This window comes from Chrysochloris asiatica, unplaced genomic scaffold (assembly GCF_000296735.1).
Source record: "Chrysochloris asiatica unplaced genomic scaffold, ChrAsi1.0 scaffold00374, whole genome shotgun sequence".
NCBI classification, from domain to species: domain Eukaryota; kingdom Metazoa; phylum Chordata; class Mammalia; order Afrosoricida; family Chrysochloridae; genus Chrysochloris; species Chrysochloris asiatica.
In genome coordinates, this window is record NW_006408892.1 from 1613762 (window position 1) to 1632133 (window position 18372).

The following is an 18372-nucleotide window of genomic DNA, read 5'->3' on the forward strand; positions in this document are numbered from 1 at the left end:
CAGGACAGGGGAAGTGGCGGGGACCCCAGCTGATCAGCTGGGCCTGGGTGTCCATGGGAACCATGTCTTACTGTCCAGGCCCCCCACTCCCATCCTTTACTAGTGCCAGCTCCATGCCTGTCCCAGGTCCCCCTGGGGCTGAGTTCATCCCCTTTGGGGTCCCACAGCCTCCAACATTGTGTGGTGTTCCGTGGGTATTCAGGGCCATGCGTGGATGAATGAGTAACCCCGGGGGATGACCTGGAGACCCTCTGTCCAATGCCTAGTGGGCTCCCTGGGTTGGTGCAGCCAGTTGGGAACAGGCTCCAGCTCTCTTGCTGGACAGTGTTTTGATGTGGCTGCCTTATCTGTAGAATATGGGTGATAGTGCTTACCTGGGTTGTTCTTGAAGGGCCCACCAAGATCCCTGCTGTCAGCTCCAGGCAAGGTGGCAGTTTGGTTTGCAGTCCTGTTTGCAGGACATACCCGTCTGGGAGTTTCTCTCTGTGTCAGGAGATGTGTACAAAGTGGGTGAGCTGACATGCTTACCGTAGGCAAAAGCTTTGCCCACAACCGCCTGGGCGCTCGTGGCTGGGGTCCTGCCCTGGAGCTCTGGGCTGACTGAGGCAGACTTCCTTTTCCAGGTCCTTCTGCGATGGGTATGCATACCTTCCATCGTGCCGGCTGCCTGTTGTCCCTTGTGCCCCTGTTGGTATTTGCCTCTCTAGCTCCTGTCCCCATGGACATGACCTCGAAGGTGACAGTGTCCCCTTTGTGTGCCTCCCCAATTGGACAAGCCTTCTCCTAGCTCGTCCTTGCTTCCTGGGTGTCCACATGCTCTGAGGGTCCCTGACCAGTCTTGGGTATCCTCGAGGGATAGGAGGGAGACACAGTTGTGGTGGGCCTGGGAGCAGTGAGCAGCTTGGGTTGGGGGGCACTTGAGGGGAACCAGGTGGACCAGGCAGTCCAGGACCCCACTCTCAAATCGCAAACCATTGTCCATGTGATTATATAACTCACTGGGAGCACTGTGCCTGGAAAATGGAGCAACGGAAAATGGAGCACAGGCGCTATTTTGGGTGTGTAACGAGGGCATCTCTGCACCCTCTGTTTTCTTGGAGCCCTGGCATCTGGGGGAGCCGCCCAACTGTAGGGCATAGCAGGGCTTTCCCCTTTTCCTGTCCCTGGGTGAGACAACGGGAGGGGCGGCCTGAGGTGCTATTTCCAGAGGCCTCCACTGGGGTCCTGGGGCCAGTTACCCCCATACTGGCCTGCTGTCAGAAACTGAGCCTGATGCTGTCAAGACACAAGTGGTGCCGGCAACCCGACTGTGCTGTGCCTGGCGCCCTGCCTGGCTGGCGGCTGCAAAGAGCAGCAGCCTGTGCAGACGGCCATGCTGGGGTTGTGTTTTGTGTTATACAATTGGTGATAAGATTTGAAATGAAAACGCAAAGGATTTGGCCCCCAGCTACAAATGATAGAGATGTGTGTTCCAGGGCCGGGAGTGGGGGATGAGGAGTGGGGTAGGGTGGTGGAGCTCCAGCATTAGACTCTATCCACATTGCATGTGTGCAGAGCATCCAGCATCTCCACACTCAGCCTTAGTAATGCTCCCAGCCCCCCAGGGTCAGCCTGGAGCATCAGGTTCATGGACAGGCGTCTTAGGATCTGTGCATAGGATCCAGATAGTGGGTGGTGCACACCTGGGCTTTGCTTATGTGTCCTGCCCATCATGCTGAGTGTGCCATATATGGTCCATCATCTGTGCCCTTGTTTTGTCCAGTAGGGATGGATGCCCTGGAAGATGTGGGTGCCTCATGCGATAGCCTGTTCCTGCTCTCCGTGCTCACCCCCAATTGCTTCTGAGCCTCAGCAAAGGCCCCTGTGACTGCCCCTGGTCCCCACCTTCCCAGGCCTCCCTGCCTCTCTCCCTTGCTCATGTACTTCTCATCTGTGGTTTTGTTTTAATTGAGGTGAAACTCACAAACATTACATTTACCTCTTTAAAGTGAACACTTCAGTGCCATTTACAATGTTGTGCAGCCATCACCTCTGTCTAATTCCAGAACATTCTCATTACCTCAAAAAAAAAAAAAAAAAAAAGTCATTTTATATTCCCCATTAACAAAAAAAAAAAAAAAAAAAAAAAAATTTCCTGTGTCCATTAGCATTCACTCCCCATTCCCTTCTCACAGTACCTGGCAACCACTAATCTACTTTATGTTTTCATGGATTTGCGTGTTCTGGACATTTCATGTAAATGGAATCAGTTCTACCAAACATTTAGAGAAGAATTCACACCAATACTGTTTCAACTCTTCTAAAAGCTGGGGGAGGAAAAACTGCTCCCTATGATGCAGACATAACTTTGATACAAAAAACAGACAGCGACACCACAAGAAAAGAAAATTCCAAACCAATATCTCTTATGAATATAGATGTAAAAATCCTCACCAACTATGAGTGAACAAAATCCAACAGCATGTTAAAAGAGTCAGACATTATGACCAAGTGGGATGTATTCCAGGAAGACAGGGATGGTTCGACGTTAGAAAATCAGCCAATGTAAGCCACCACATCGGTAGAACGAAAGCAGAGAACCACATAATCATCCTTATGAATGCAGAAAATGCATTTGATAAAATCCAACATCCTTTCTTGATGAAAACTCAAAAGAAGATTGTAACAGAAGGGAAATTCCTCAGTATGATTCAGGTATGAGAAGTCACCAGCCATAAAACTTAAAAAAAAAAAGTTTAAAACTTTTGTTCATCAAAAGGCTGTCAAAAAAGTGAAAAGACAAGCTACCAAACTAAAATATATATGGTTAGTATAACAACAATAAGATAAATAACCAAATCGTAAAATGGACAAAGGACTTGAACAGACATTTCACCAAATGGCCACTAAACATGTGATAAGATGTTCAGTGTCATTAGCCATTATGAGATAAATCCAATCAAAGCCACAATGAGATACCATTTCACTCTCATTAGGATGGCTAAGATTTAAACAACAACAACCCCCCCTCCCCCAGATAGCACTTGTTGGTAAGGATTTAGGGAAATTGGAACCCTTATCCATTGTTAGTGGGAATGCAAAATGGTACAGCTGTTGTGGAAAACAGTGTGGTGATACCTCAAAAACTAAAAATGTAACTGCCGTATAATCTAGAAATCTACTCCCAGGTATCGACCCAAAAGACTTGAAATCAGAGACTCTGAGACTTGTACAGCAATATTTTATTATAGCACTAGTCACAGTAGCCAGAAGGTGTAAACAACGTAAATGTCCGTCAGCAGATGAATAGATAATTTGGTTCCTACATACTGTGGAATATTACTGTCAGTAGGAGAAATGAAATCTTGATACATGCTACAATCTACATGGAACTTGAAGATACTATGCTGAGTGAAATAAGTCAATCACAAAAGGACAAATAATGTATGACTTCATTCATATAAAAAGACTAGAAAAGGCAAATGTATGGAGAACAAAGGTGCTTGGTTACCAGGGGTAGGAATGAGGAGAAACATGGAGTTAACAGTCCTGGTGTGACACAGTAGTATAAGCACTGGACTGCCAACCACAAGGTCAGTGGTTCAAACCCATCAGTCATCCCTTGGATTGCTATGCATTAGGAACCAACTCAGCAGTACTTAACAACAACAACAACAAAAGCAGGGTTGTGCAGCCGATTACTGTAATTCCTGTCAGTAATTGTATACTTGTATAATGTTGAACTGGCAAAAGTTGTGTGATATATTTGCATCAATGACAGCAACCCAGAAAATAGCTACTGAGACTATTTATGTACAATCAAAATCCTCATGGGATTGGTTTCTTGGTTTGGAGGTCTAGGATCATGGTTTCACGGGCCATCCCAGTTAACCGACCTAATAACGTGGTGGTGGTCGTGGTGGTGGTGGTGTGCCATTAAGTCAATTCTGACCCAGAGCAACCCTGTATAGTGTTTCCGAGGCTGTAAATGTTTATGAGAGCAGAAAGGCTCTTCTTTCTCCCATGGAGTAGTTTGGTAGATTCAGACTTCTGACCATGTGGTTAGCAGCCCAGCTCATAATCCATTATGCTACCAGGGCTCCTTAATAACAGGTTTAATGCTTCTTGTTTTCCTCTGAGTTAGTTGTGTAGTACCTGGGGTCTTAAAAGTTTGTAAGCTATCATCCCAAGGCATGATAATTGGTCTCTTGTTGTTGTTGTTAAGTGCCGTCAAGGTGGTTCCGATCCATAGTGACCCTGTTATAGGGTTTCCAAGGAATGACTGGTGAGCTTGAACCACCTACCTTGCTGTTCAAACGACTTTGCAGTCTGGCGCATTAACCCACAGTGCTACACCAGGACAATAATGTAAGAAGGAGAATTAGGAGTAGGAGGAAGATAAGGAAGCTGTGGCTGCTTGTCTCCATGAATATGCCTCCTTTCCCATGAGACCAGAAGAACTAGATGGTGCCTGGCTATCATTGCTGAAAATTTTGATTAAAGATTCTATAGAAGAATTCTGGTTAAAAGGGAGAAAATGCTGGACAGAAATTCATATTTACATGGACTCCTTACTGTTTGGAGCCATGGAAGCCTGTTGAATCCCTGAAACTGTTGCCCTGAGATAATCTTTAACTTAAACCAAAATATTCCTCGAAGTTTTCAAATAAAACAACCCCAAATCCAAACTCATTGCCAATGAGTCTATTCCAACTCATAGCAATCCTTTAGGACGGAGTAGAGCTTCTCCAAGACTGAACATCCTCACAGAAACAACCTCATCTGAAGGAGAAAATGTGGCAGTCTGCTTTTATAAAGCTTTTCTGGCTTGGGAGCCCTAAGCAGTTCTAGTCTGTTCTGTTAGGTTGCTATGAGTCAGAATTGACTTGACAACAATGGATTACTTTTCCATTAAGGAGCCCTGGTGGTGCAGTTAGGCATTTGACTACTAACCAAAAGGTTGGCAGTTTGAACCCACCCAGTGGCTCCAGAAGAAAAACTTGGCTATATGCTTCTGCAAAGACCAAAGCTTCCACATCCCTGTGGGGCAGTTTTATGTCATATGGATCACCACAAGTTGCAACGGACTTCCAGACACTTAACTACAACCACATTCCATTGTGTGCAGGGTCCACATTGTACTTGCCTATGGACACTTGGGTTGTGTCCACCTTTAGACCATTGTGAACAAACCATCTGCAGTGTTTGAATATGATGTGTTTGCATCTGCTTTCCCTCCAATCTCCCCCACAAGGGGGCCTTTTTGTCCTTGTACCCTACACATTCCTGTCCCCCAAACCTTGGCTTATGGTGCTCAGGGAAGGCCTTTGAAAAAGGAAAGGAGGACATGTGACTCAAGACAGGAACACAGCACTGGGTTCCAGCACAGGGCCATCTGACCCCAAGTCAGTGTGGCTTTCCCACTGGGGTCAGATGCTGTGGCTGACACTGGTTCTGGGGAGTGGTTGGGCTAGGACAGCATCCCCAGTAGACACACCCCGAGTGGGCATGGTGGGCTTAGTACATGCTGGTGAACCTTGGAGAAAATTCTGTAAAGAGTGGGAGAATGTGTTTATCTGTTCAGTTTTTCCTACTTCAGTGGGAGGATGCAGCTTGTTTGGGGCACAAGAGAGACTCAAAAATCTGTCTGCTGGTGGTGTGTGAGTGAGAGGGGGTGCCCAGCCCTGGGAGCCCCGGCGGGTGCTGGGCCCAGATGGAGTGGGTGGTGGCTGCGCTGATGCCTCATAGTCCAGTGCCCTTGTTAGTGACGGCATCGTCTCCGTGGGAAGGCCTGGGTGCAGGGGTGAGCACTGAGTCCCAGGAGGGAGGCAGAGAATCAGTGTGTCAACATGGGATCCAGGCTTTCCCATGGGGCAGGAGCCCCTTGTAATGAAACCATATCATGTCACACAATGGGACAGGCACAGGAGGGATGGGTGGATCTCTGTATCTTCTTCCTCCCGACCCCACAGGGCATAGTGGAATGAATGATGTGCCTCTGCTGGGTGGGTGTGAGTGGGAGTCATATTGTTCCCTGCCTTTCTAGAATCCAGTGTCCCCTGGCTATCTCCCACCCACCCACCAGGCCTCGCCTTCCACTTGTTGGGAGGTGGTGATAGCAGTATCTGGCTCCAGATTGGGGAGGCATGTTCACACTGATTGTCTGCCTCTCTCCTGGGACTCAGTGCTCACCCCTGCACCGGGGACTTCCCACAGAGACGATGCCGTCACTAAAAAGGCATTGGACTATGAGGCATCAACGCAGCCACTACCCACTCCATCTGGGCCCAGCACCGCCCCCCCGCCCCAGGGGCTCCCAGGGCTGGGCACCCCCTCACTCACATACCCCAGCAGACAGATTTTTGAGTCTCTTTTGTGCCCCAAACAAGCTGCATCCTCCCACAGAAGTAGGAAAAACTGAACAGATAAACACATTTCTCCCACTCCTTCCAGAATTTTCTCCTAGGTGTCCTGTGACTGCTGTAACAAATTACCACAAACCACGTGGCTTAAAACAACAAGAATTTATTTAAAATGTATTGATTTGTTTGTGTTGTTGAGAATGCGTGCAGCATACCATGCACCAATCCAACAACATCTCCATGTACATTTCAGTGACACTGCTTACGCTCTCCCAGTTATGCAGCCGTTCTCCCCTGTTAGCATTGACTCACTGCTCCCTCCGCTAAGGTTCCTATCGAATCTTTCAAGTTGTTGTTGTCAGTTTGACCCCATAAAGCTAGTTCTGTAAAATAGCACAGCGCTTAAGGCAGACATCCTCTATTAGTCAAGCTAAACTGGTGTTTGACTGGGAGCAGAAAGGCAGTGTCTCATGCTTTTGGAGATCAGAAGTCTGAAATTCAGGTGTCCACAGGGCCACACTCTGCATAAGGCTCCACGAGGCTCTAGGGAAAGAGCCTGCCTTGTCTCTTCCAGGTAGTTCTGGCCTTGTGTCTACATCACTCCAGTTTCTGCCTCCATCCTCAGAAGGTTGTCTTCCTTTTGTCTGTCTGTTTGTCTCTGGCCTCTTCTTATAAGGACACTTGTCATTGGATCTTTAATTTAACTGCATCTGCAAAGACTCTTTCTGAAACGGTCCTGTTTATAAGTTCCTTGCAGGGTCCCAAGTCAGAGAGAGGACTCCACTGCTACACTGCTCTGGGGGGGCCTGAGAGGTGGTAGGCAGCTAGTGGAAGTGGAGTGGGAACTTGTTCTAAGGTAGCAGATCCCAGGATCGGAAAGAAAGCTGACCCAGAAGACCCAGAGGAGGCAGGAGGCACAGGATGCTCCTAGGACAGAGTGACAAACTGAGGCCAGGGCTTAGCAGAAGATAAGGAAACAGTGACCACCAGACCTTGCCTTGCTACCACGCCGTGTCCAGGCCCCTGTTGCAGCTCAGCTCAGGCAGGTGTGGTAGCATGACTAGGTTCCCCACAAGGTCCTGAGAGAGTGGGTCTTTAGGGGAGCTGGGAACCTCAAGAGTGGGTGGTCATAGAGGAGGAGGACCTACTCTGAGGTGGCTGTCTGGAGAGGGATGGCAGGGACCCTGAGAGTGGATGGTCAGGGAGCATGATAGGGATTTTCAAGTTCTGGTGAAAACTCTTAGGAGGGGATCTGGCAGAGGAGGATGCAGGCTGGCTCTGGTGGGGGCTGGTGAGACTTTCAGAAGTTGGGGAGCTCCAGGAAGTGAGATTGGGACAAGGCCAGGCCCACCCAGTGGGTAATCGGTGCAGGGCCAAGCAGGTAGTGCTGACCTAGATGGGATGGCATGGGCGCTGGGGCTAGGGGACCCCCTAGAACAAGGGAAATGGAATTGGCCCCTAAAATAGAGAGCAGCTGGAAAAGGTACCTGAGCCGTGGCTCTACACAAGGACAGCTTTGAAATGGCTCTGCTCCTGAATCTGGACCTCTTCTATGTCTGAGCCAAGCCCCTTGGAAGCTGCAACCGCTTCCAGGGTCCGCTGAATTCCACACTCTTCTCTTCGCAGCCAAGTGAGCTGATGAGCCTGGGAAACAAGTTTAAACAAAGTTAATAAAGTTCTTTGCTTAGTTGGGGGAAAAAAAAAAAAAAAAGAGCCAGAACGACAGAGACACAAAAAGAGAAACAGAGAAAGTGAAATAGAAATAGGGACAGAGGGAGATAGAGATATAGAGATAGAGAAAGAGAGAAATAAAGACAGAGTCAGATTAAGAGACACAGAAATAGGCAGCGATACAGAGAGAGAGAGACTTCTTTCTGCAGCTAGAGCAGGAGTTTGGAGGACGACCCAGACCCCAGTTGCCAGATCTCAGCCACGATTGCTGTCTCTCCGTGCCTCAGTTTCCCTGCCTTTAAGGTGGGGTGGAGCTGTCTCTTCCTCATCCTGGAGCTGCTGAGTTTTCAACTAACAGTAGGATTGGGTCTTCCTTGTAGGCAGGGCCCCTTATAAGCCAGCTGTGGCTGCACTCCCCTATGGCCCCCCTCCCGCATACATCCCGATTGCACATCTTCATGTCTTTGCTAAGCGCCACCACCAGCAAGGGGAACAAAATGTGCTTTGCATGGATGCTCTGCTCCCTGAGCCCCAAAATTTGGCAGTGGTGGTGGCGGTGAGCCTGATTAAAGGCATTCCGGCGCATTGTGTGTTTGTGTGTTTGTGCTGTGTTTACATGCTCCGGGCCAGTGCCGGGCAGCTGTGCAGCATCTCAGACGACTCAGCAGGAGCCCTCAAGGCGGGGACTCCCGAAGCGCCCCCGTCCATTCATTCCCTCCCTGTGGAGGGGTTCCAGTGTGCTAGGCGCAGCCAGGGATCATCAGCTGGGGTCCTCACCATGGAGCCCCCATCCTGTGGGGGCCATAGGTGGACAGGGCTGAGGCAGCAACACAATCACCTCAAAAATGAGCTCAGAATAGATCAGAGACCTCAATGTAGGAGCCCAAACGATAAAACTCTCAGAAGAAAGCATGGGGGCAAAGCTTAAGGACCTTGGATGATTGTTGTTGTTGTTACGTGCCGTGGAGTCGCTTTTACTCATAGTGACCCTGCACAGGGTTTCCATGACTGTAAATCTTTACAGGAGCAGAAAGCCTCATCTTTCTCTTGCTGAACAGCTGGTAGTTTTGAACTGCTGACCTTGTGACTCGCCGCCCGATTCATAACCACTACGCTACCAGAGCTCATTTTGTATGATAAGACACCTAAAGTAAAAGCAGCAAAGGAAAAAATAGATAAATGGGACTTCATCATAGTTAAAAATGTCTATGTGTCAAAGGGCATTGTTAAGAAGGTGAAATGACAGCCCACATTATAGGAAAAGATAAATGGAACCACATATTTGATAAAGGTCTTGGATCTAGAATATATAAAGAACTCCTACAACTCAGCAACAAAAAGGCAACCCAATTTAAAAATGAGCAAAGGATTGGAGTAGCTATTTCACCAAAAGGGTATTCAAATAGCAAACAAGCACATGAAAAAAATACTCCACATCATTATTCATCAGGGAAATGCAAATAAAAACCACAGTGAGATACCATTTCACCCCCACTAGGATGGCTACTATTAAAAAAAAAGGGAAAACATTAAGTGTTGGCAAGGATGTGTAGAAATTGGAACCCTTATCCATGGGAATATACAATGGTGCAGCCGCTGTGGAAAGCAGGCTGGCAGTTCCTCAGAAAGTTAAACAGCATTACCATGTGACCCAGCAATTCAACTCCTAGGTATATACCCAAGAGAAATGAAAACATATGTCCACACAAAAATGTGTACACAAAGGTTCATAACAGCCTTTTTTATAATAACCAAAACGTGGAAACAACCCAAATGTCCATCAGCAGATGAATGGCTAAACACAATAGTGCATTCCTACAATGGAATATTAACCAGTTATCGTCGAGTTGACTCTGACTGATGGCGGCCCATATGAGGCAGAGTAGAACTGTGCTACTTAGGGTTTCCAGTAGCAGAGTTTTTGGAAATAGATCAATAGACCTTTCTTCCAAGGTGCCTCTGAGTGGACTTGAACTTACTTGTAGCCTTTTGGGTAGCAGCTGAGCATGCTAACCATTTGCACTACCCAGGGACCCCTTCTCACCCATAAAAAGAAATAAACTTCTGATCTGTGCTATGACATGCATGAACCTTAAAACCATCATGGTCAATTAAAGAAACCAGACACAAAAGACCATGTAATATATGAGCCTATGTATATGAAATATCCGAAAAAGGCAAATAAGTCGAGACAGAGAGGAGATGAGTGGTTGCTAGGGGTGCAGTGGAGTAGAGTCCAGAAGTGACCAGCATCTGGGTGTCCTCTCCCAGTGGGGTCATGGACACTGCTTCTTATAGCATCGATGTGTAATGGGCACACAGTGTATTGTCCACCAGGGATGTCCCCATGAGCCCTTCTATCCTGGCTTTTTACTGCGGGTCAGTCACATAAGCATGGCTGACCACCCACAGGGCTGCCTTCAGTTTCCAGCCCCTCTGGAGTTTAGGTTGATACCTTGTGACCTAGGTCTCCCACCCTCACTAACATAGACCATCTGGGGTGTTTCAAGGCCCCAGATAAACAAAAACCCTTTTTAGGCAGGATCTTCCAGGGACTCAGAGGTCACCTTCCAGGGACTTGGAGGTCACTAGGTCAAGAACCAGACCTCTCTTTGGTCAGGGTTAACCCTTTTATGAACAGCTCTACACTGTCCTCAGTGTTCAGCAACACTGAGTCCATTCCAACTCAGCAGTCCCATTTGATAGACTAGAACTGCCATACAGGCTTTTGTTGGCTGTATGGGAGCAGAGTGTCAGGTTTTTGCTCCTTCAGAGCCACTGAGTGGGTTTATACTACAAACCTTTCAGTTAGCAGCTGACTGCCTAACCATTGGACCACTCTTGGCAGCTCCATATTGTTATTAAGTGCCATCGAGTCAATTCCAACTCATAGCGAACCTGTTTAGAGCTTCTGAGGAGTAGCTAATGGGTTTGAACCTTGCGGTTAGCAGTCCAGTGCTTATCCTACCAGGACTCAGAAGCTCTGTATGGGACCCCCCTCAAAGGGAAGATCAGTTCCCATACAGGGTTTCCACTCCGGACCTGATTGCTTTCCCAAAGTGAGAGGCCTCCCTAAGGGGGACTCGGATGCATGTGGGGGAGGGGAAGCAGGAGCGGTAACCCTGAGGGCTCTGCTGTTCCAGTCCTACCTTCATGTCCTCATGCTCTGCTCTCTGTGGCTCAGCCACATGTTCACACAGGAAGTGGCACTGAGACAGCCTCACTGTGATGAGGGTTTGTGCTGGGCTAGCATGTTCTGTGGACACTCACCACATGTCCGGCCCAAGCCCAGGCTGGGTGCAGGCACAAGCAGGGTTGTGAATGATATCAAGAGACTGGTCGGGGCCAGCCTGGGCCCAAGTCAGGCTGTAGGCTGTGTGTAAGGTCTTGTAGGATGGTGGGGCCCCAAGGGGTGGTCATGGTAGGTGTCTCGGTGGACAGGGGCCTCTCAGCACAGACCCCAGCCATCCCCGAGAGAAATCCCACTGAGCCAGCGAGGGAACGGGCCCAAACTCTTTCTGGCTTGGCTGCTGCAGTCGCAGGAAACAGCTGTTTACCTGTGTGAGGTGCTTGCCCGGGCGGTCGGCCAGTTCTAGCTTCGCTTCCCCTCATCCCCGAGGCCCCCCAGGCAGTGGGGAACAGCCTTGAGGAGGGGCTAGCCCAGCGGCTGTGCTTGGGGTTGCCAGAAGCTGTTTGCGAGGGAGGCAGACAGCCTTGTTGACGTACACAGTGTCGCACCTAGCAACCCGCTCAACTGCCGGGCATGTGGCCACCACAGCTGGCTGGCCCCCCACCACCCGAGTGCCCAACCTGAGGCAACATAGATCTCTGGTCATACTCCTGTTCGGCCTCATCCTGCCCTGAGGGATGGGAGGCCCTATCAGGGTGCTATGGGCTCCTGGTCTCAGCCACATCCTAGGCCTTTCCCATGGGACCAGGTGACCCAGCATCCAAGGTGACTGTCTCGGAGGCTGCTGATGCCCAAGGGAGAACAAGGAGCCCAGGAGGCCCTAGAACCAGGCCAGGGCCTGGGAGGCAGCCTTGGGATCCCTGCGGGGGGGTCACCATTGGGGATGATGTGTCTACCCTGAAAGCACTCTTCTCCTTTAGACCTTTGTTGGATCCCAGACCCTGGTGACTACCAGAACTGCTTCCCATCGAGGCCCGTGTGCTCTCACGCTGATTGGCAAACACTGAGTCAGCTGAGAGGGAAGCCACCCAGGCTTGGGCCTGGGCCCTCAGGTTTCTGGGGGTGCCTCCCTCAGTGCAGAGATAGCTCATGTCTTCGATTGACTGAGTCCCAGGTTTCTGCTCCGCAGCTTGCATGGCCCCAACTTGCTGTGTGGGGTAAGCACAGGGAGGGGATCTCCCAGGTGACCGACTGCTGGCTTGTCTCTTGCAGCTCCAGCTCCAGAAGTCGCAGTACCTACAACTGGGCCCGAGCCGTGGCCAGTACTATGGTGGCTCCCTGCCCAATGTCAACCAGATTGGCAGCGGCAGTATGGACCTGCCCTTCCAGGTGAGCCCCCCAGGTGTGCGTTACCCCCCCTGCCCCCAGCACTGGCCAGAGAGCGCAGCTGATGGATGCGCAGACAGCTGAGGTCACTCGATGATTGCCGGGCCACCCTGCCCCCGCCCCCAGAGGAAGCAGCTCCCCCAACGCCCCCCCTGTCAGCAGGCCCTGGGCTTGGACGCCAAGTTCAGCAGCCGCTCCACCTGCTGGGCGGTGGAGGGGGGGGGAGTGCTGCACTTGGCTGGGTCTCGCCTGGCTAATTCACAAGCTTGGAGACCCGAGGGGGAGCCCCAGTGCCTGACCCCACTTCTCTGCCACGTTTCCTGGCTGGGGCCCATGTGCTACAGCCTCCTAACACAATTTTGCTGCTTTCACCATCCCTTTTGTGGATGGGGGTGGGGAAGGGGACTGAAACAGGCCTTTGAGTCGGGACTATTCCCCTGGCCAGGGTCTGAGCTCTGCAGGAGAAGGCTCCCAATCACCTACTGTCCCTGCTGCTGGGGAACTGTTCCAGGTCACCCCACAACTGTACAGTCAGAAGGATGTTCCATTGCCCCAAGTCACCATCCACTCCCCTACACACTGGGGCCCAGACTAGTCTGGAGCCATTCTGGCTCAAGTCCATAGCTCTTTCCCCGCATGCCTCAGTTTCCTCATCTAGCCAATGAGGGGGCCACTCCAGAACTGGTGTGGGGACTTGGAGCCAGCGTTCTCCTGCAGAGACTCTTCCCTGTGTTCTGGCTTCTTCCTTGTCGTCCCTTGTTTCTTCTGGCCCCTGTTCCCTAGAAGAAGGTCTCTTTCAGCATGATTCCTGGAATAACCTTGTACAGAGCTGCCTAGGAGAGGGATCTTTGAGGGTCTCATTTCTTTGCACATGCAGCCTGGTGGATATCAGTATGACCTAGTGGTGGCTCCTGTCTCTTTGATAAATTTGATCCCAGCCTCAAGGCATGCCCCCATGTGTACCCAGAGGCCTCACTGAAGCTACCCCATTCGTTGAACAGACATCATGTCTACTCCCCACCCCCTGTCATGGGAGATTCAGGATCAATGGGTCCTACTCGGGGACTCTCACGGTCTCTTCCCCAAGCCCATTCCCCTAGATGAGGTGACCCTGTCTGAGCATATGCATCCTGCTGCATAGGGAAACAAAACACTTGTTTACTTGGCTATATCCCTCAAGCCGGCCCTGCTATGGGGCCAACCCAGCGTCACCAAGACTCAGCGCTGGGTACAGGGGAGTATAACAGTCCCAGCCTCATTTTCTGTGTCTTGATGACATGTGCAAGATGCAGAAGAGATCCATGAGCTGCGGGGAGGAGGGGAATTGGGAGTCCGGCGGGAGTCAGGAGTGCTTGGTAGCAGGGACCCTCAGCTCTGAGGATGGGGCAAGGAAGAGAGGAGCTGTGAGCCCACTGCTGCAGGCCTTCTGAAAGGAAGACGGAGCTTCATAGCAAAGTAGCTCTTTGGCCCTAATGCTCAGAGTGGGCAGAGAGGCCTGGGGCCAGATGGCCGACAGGGACACTGGCCAGTCAAACCTGGCTAGAGCCACCGGACAGATGGCCATGGACAGATGGCCATAGCTCCCCAAACGCCAAGTGGCAGAGGGTCTGGAGGGAACAGGGCCTGCGGCTAGGAGGACGTCCGGCCATATATCCAGTGGCACAGCAAGTTGGCCCTGTAGTGCTGGATAGGCAGGTGTTGGGGGTAACCTGTGGAGCTGAGGGGGGCCATGTCTCTGTCCGGACTGGCACTGAAATTGGTGCAGAACCTCCTGGGATTCTGTGTGGCTGGCTGGACTCTGAAGGTGTCCTGGGGTCCTGCAGTCCCTTTTGGCAGCCCCTCCAGGGATAACGTGGGGAGGGGCTACTGGTACCTGGCATGGGTATGGTGCTCACTGATTCCCCCCATCAACCCTGGCCATGAGTTTATATTGCCTGGCCTCAGCCTGTGTCCAGTCCGTTCTCTGCCCAGCTGCTCATCCACCCTGTCTGAAGTACCAGGGATAGACGAACAGTGGGTAGAGTGGGAGACTGGCCTTTGGAGTGGGAACCTAGAGAGTCAGGGTCTTGGGAGAGGCTGGGGATGGATACCTGTATCTGGGGTCAAGAAGATACCTGACTCCCCTGCAGCTGCTAACTTGTGTTTGGTTTCCTCTTTCCCCTCCCTCGCTTCCCTCTTCTCTGCCTCCAGACCCCCTTCCAGTCCTCAGGCCTGGACACCAGCCGGACCACCCGGCACCACGGGCTGGTAGACAGAGTGTGCCGGGAGCGCGGCCGGCTCGGCTCCCCACACCGCCGGCCCCTGTCGGTGGATAAGCATGGACGACAGATATCCTTTACAGCAAGATGTAGGGAAGGAGCTGGCTCATGGGGTGACCAATAGGCATAGTGGGGGTGGGGAGCAGCACATGGAGGAAGGGCTGCCCTGCTCTCCAGACCTCCCAGGTATCAAGGAGCAAATGGGAGAGCTTCCTGGAGGAGGAGGCAGTACAACTGAGGAGCCAAACTTGGAGGTTTAAGAGGGGGCCTGTGAAATACAGAAGCAGGAGTTAGTTAGGGCAGATGAGGCCATATAACACAGATCCCTTGCTGGGGAGGGGGCCCCAGAAAACTCTTGAGACTTCATGATGGGCTGGTATTGTGGGCAGCCTTGGAAGGCAGTGCTGCTGGGAACTGAGCACATTCTAGCAGGTTTGAAGGATTCCATCTCAGCAGCTCATGAGCAAGCTCTCACCCCACACCTTGGCTACTAGGGCCTCCCTGTCCTCTCCTGCCTCCCCATTACCAGAGTTGAAATGACTGTGGGGAGCTGCTGACCCACAAGAACAGAAAAACCCCTTTGGCATGCCTTTCCAAAGGTCAGGAGAGCCTGGCCAGGTGGGGCCCAGACCGGGAGCTGCCCGGCACAAAGGCTCAGCTGAACTGACAGAGGTCAGCTGACTAGGCCCACAGCTGAGGCCAGAGGCAGTGCTGAGTGCTAGAGTCCCAGGTGTCCTGGGGGGAGTGGGGGATAGGGGGGGCATATGAAGGCAGTCAGTAGTGATCACAGGAAATGAGGATGCTGGGCCAGCTGGCCCCTCTGAGAGCCCAAGGTCAACACCTGCCCCCTGAGTACATGTACATGCTCTGGATGGGCAGCAGCAGGGCTGTGGGTCTAGCCATAGAGTTTGTCCCTTAACTTGGCCCACGTGGACAGCTGTCCCTATGGCACCGTGTACCTCTCGCCACCGGCAGACAGCAGCTGGAGAAGGTGAGTGCTCAGGCAGTGCAAGCCACATTCCCATCCCCGGCAGGCTAAGAAGATGAACAAGAAAACAACCAGAAACTTCTAAAAATCAGCCCTGTACCTGAAACACAGAGTTCAGGACTGCAAGAAAAGTAGCACCAACCATCCTTCCCACGGCACACTCTACTTCTCAACTATTTTATTGTTGTTAAGTGCCATCAAGTCAGTTCTGACTCATAGCAACCTTTATATACAACAGAAGGAAACACTGCCTACTCCTGGACCAGCCTCACAATTGTTCTTATGTTAGAGCCCATTGCTGATGCCACTGTGCCAATCCATCTTGTTGGGGGTTTTCATCTTTTTCGCTGACCCTCCACTTTACCAAGAATGATATTCTTCACCAGGGACTCACTGTCTCACTGTCTCACTGTCCTGGCTTCTAAGGAGAATTCTGGCTGTAGTTCTTTAACACAAATGTTTGTTCTTCTGGCAATCCATGGTACTTTTAATATTATCCTCTAACACCATAGCTCAAAGACATCGCTTCTCCTATGGTCTTCTTTAGAAGTCTTGTGCAGGAGATTTGCCTAATGTAATATACATCAGTTGATTTCTTGACTGCTGCTACAAGTGTTGATAGTGGACCTGAGTAAAATGAAGTCTGACAACTTCTGTCTTTGCTCCATTGATCATGATGTTATTTATTTGTCTAATGGTGAGGATTTTTCTTTTGTTTACACTGAGATGCAACACATCAGTAAGAATTTTAAGTCCTCTTCACTTTTAGCAAGCAAGCTTGTGTCATCTGCATATTGCAGTTGTTAATGAGTCTTCCCTCCATTCCTGTTCTTCTTCGTATAGTCCAGCTTCTCAGATTATTTGCTCAGCATACAGATTGAATAAGTGTGGTGAAAGAATACAACCCTGATGCCCACCTTTCCTGATTTTAAACCATTTAGTGTCACCTTGTTCTGTTCAAACAACTGCCTCTTGATCTAGGTACAGGTTCCTCATTAGCACAATTAAGTGTTAAGGATTACCCATTCTTCGCAATATTATCTATAGTTTGTCATGATCCAAACAATCAAAAGCCTTTGCATAGTCAATAAATCACAGGTAAACATATTTCTAGTATTATCTTCTTTCAACCAAGATCCGTCTGACGTCAGCAATGACATCCCTCTTTCAACGTTCTTGTCTGAATCCAGCTTGAACCTCTGGCAGTTTGCTGCCAGTGTACTGTTGCAGCCATTTGTGAATTATCTTCAACACAGTATTTCTTGCATGATTTATTAGTGATATTGTCCTATGATTTCTGCATTCTATTGGGTCACCTTCCTTTGAAATGAACACAAATATGGATCTCTTCCAGTCAATTGGTAGAACTGGTAGCTGTCTTCCAAATTTCTTGTCACAGATGAGTGAATGCATCAGTTTGCTGAAAGGTTTCAATTTGTATTCCATTGATTCTTGGAGCCTTGTTCTTTGCGAATGCCTTCAGCGCACCTTGGACCTCCTTCTTCAGTACCATTGGTTCTTGATCATATGCTACCACTTGAAATGGTTGCACATTGACTAATTCTTTTTTGCACAGTGATTTTGTGTGTTCCTTCCGTCTTCTTTTGATACTTTCTGCATCATTCTGTATTTTGCCCATAGAATTCTTCAATTATGGAGCCTAGTTTGAGAAGTCTAATAAACCCCACAACTGAGTATGGTGTCAGAGTTCTGTGTGGCTGATGGAATGAATTATGAAATACAGTTGGAAAGTCCTTCAGTATTCTGCTGTTATTGAAGGACTTCTCATCTGGGTTCCAGAATTCACTGTATCGACCAGAACTCTGGCACCATTCTCACAGTTTTGGGGTTTATTTGGGAAGTTAACAGGTTATAATTTGGGGTCAGAAATGCTCAGGGCACAGTTCTAATCAGGGAAACCTCTCCCAAGCATGCCCCCAGGTAGACCTCTCTGCTCAGTCCATGTTACAGAGGTTTTTGAGAGCTGTTAATAAATGCCCAGAGGACACATTGTTGTTGTTGTTAAGTGCCATTGAGTTGCTTTTGACCCATAGTGACCCTGTATAGGGTTTCAGAAAAGCAGCTGGCGAGCTTGAACTGCTGACCATTAATCTACCATAAATCTCAGCCTGAAGACACTTGGCTAGCCTCCCCTCCCAAATAGTGCCCCACTCTGCCAGCAGATTTTCCTGCTTCATGGATTAGGAAGCCCACTGCTCTGTCTTTTGGTTCTGCTGCTGCTGCTCCTCTGCCACTTCTCCAGTGGGGTAGCTTTCTATCCCTGGTCAAGGAGGTTCAAAGCTCAGAGACAACAGCATCGAAAGGACTCGCTCCACTCCTGGTTCTTCTTTCATGGTAGTGAGATCCCTGCTTCCTGCTTCTACCCATTAGAGTTTCAGGTTTTTACAACCACAGTTAACACTGTTAAATACTCACAACTCAATCACATCTTGTCAGTATCTTCTTCCACCTCCTCTTACCCCAACCCCACAGGAAGAAGTGATTTGGTGAGAGTTCCTAAGACCATGGCTAGAAGGGACATGTGACTCCATTCAGTGCATTGCAGTGACTCTGCTGCTTCTGGGTCTTTCCCCTGTT

At 49.9% G+C, this 18372-nt stretch overlaps 1 protein-coding gene across 1 annotated transcript in view; it reads left to right on the forward strand.

Annotated features, from left to right (window-relative positions):
• Positions 1–718: 718 nt before the first annotated feature.
• CRTC1 (CREB regulated transcription coactivator 1) overlaps positions 719–18372 on the forward strand; it is a 37642-nt gene continuing 19988 nt past the window's right edge. The window contains exons 1-4 of the mRNA XM_006876339.1: positions 719–736; positions 12370–12531; positions 14719–14856; positions 15716–15777. Of these exons, the coding sequence (XP_006876401.1) occupies positions 719–736; positions 12370–12531; positions 14719–14856; positions 15716–15777 (380 nt within the window). The remainder of the gene's footprint in view (positions 737–12369; positions 12532–14718; positions 14857–15715; positions 15778–18372) is intronic.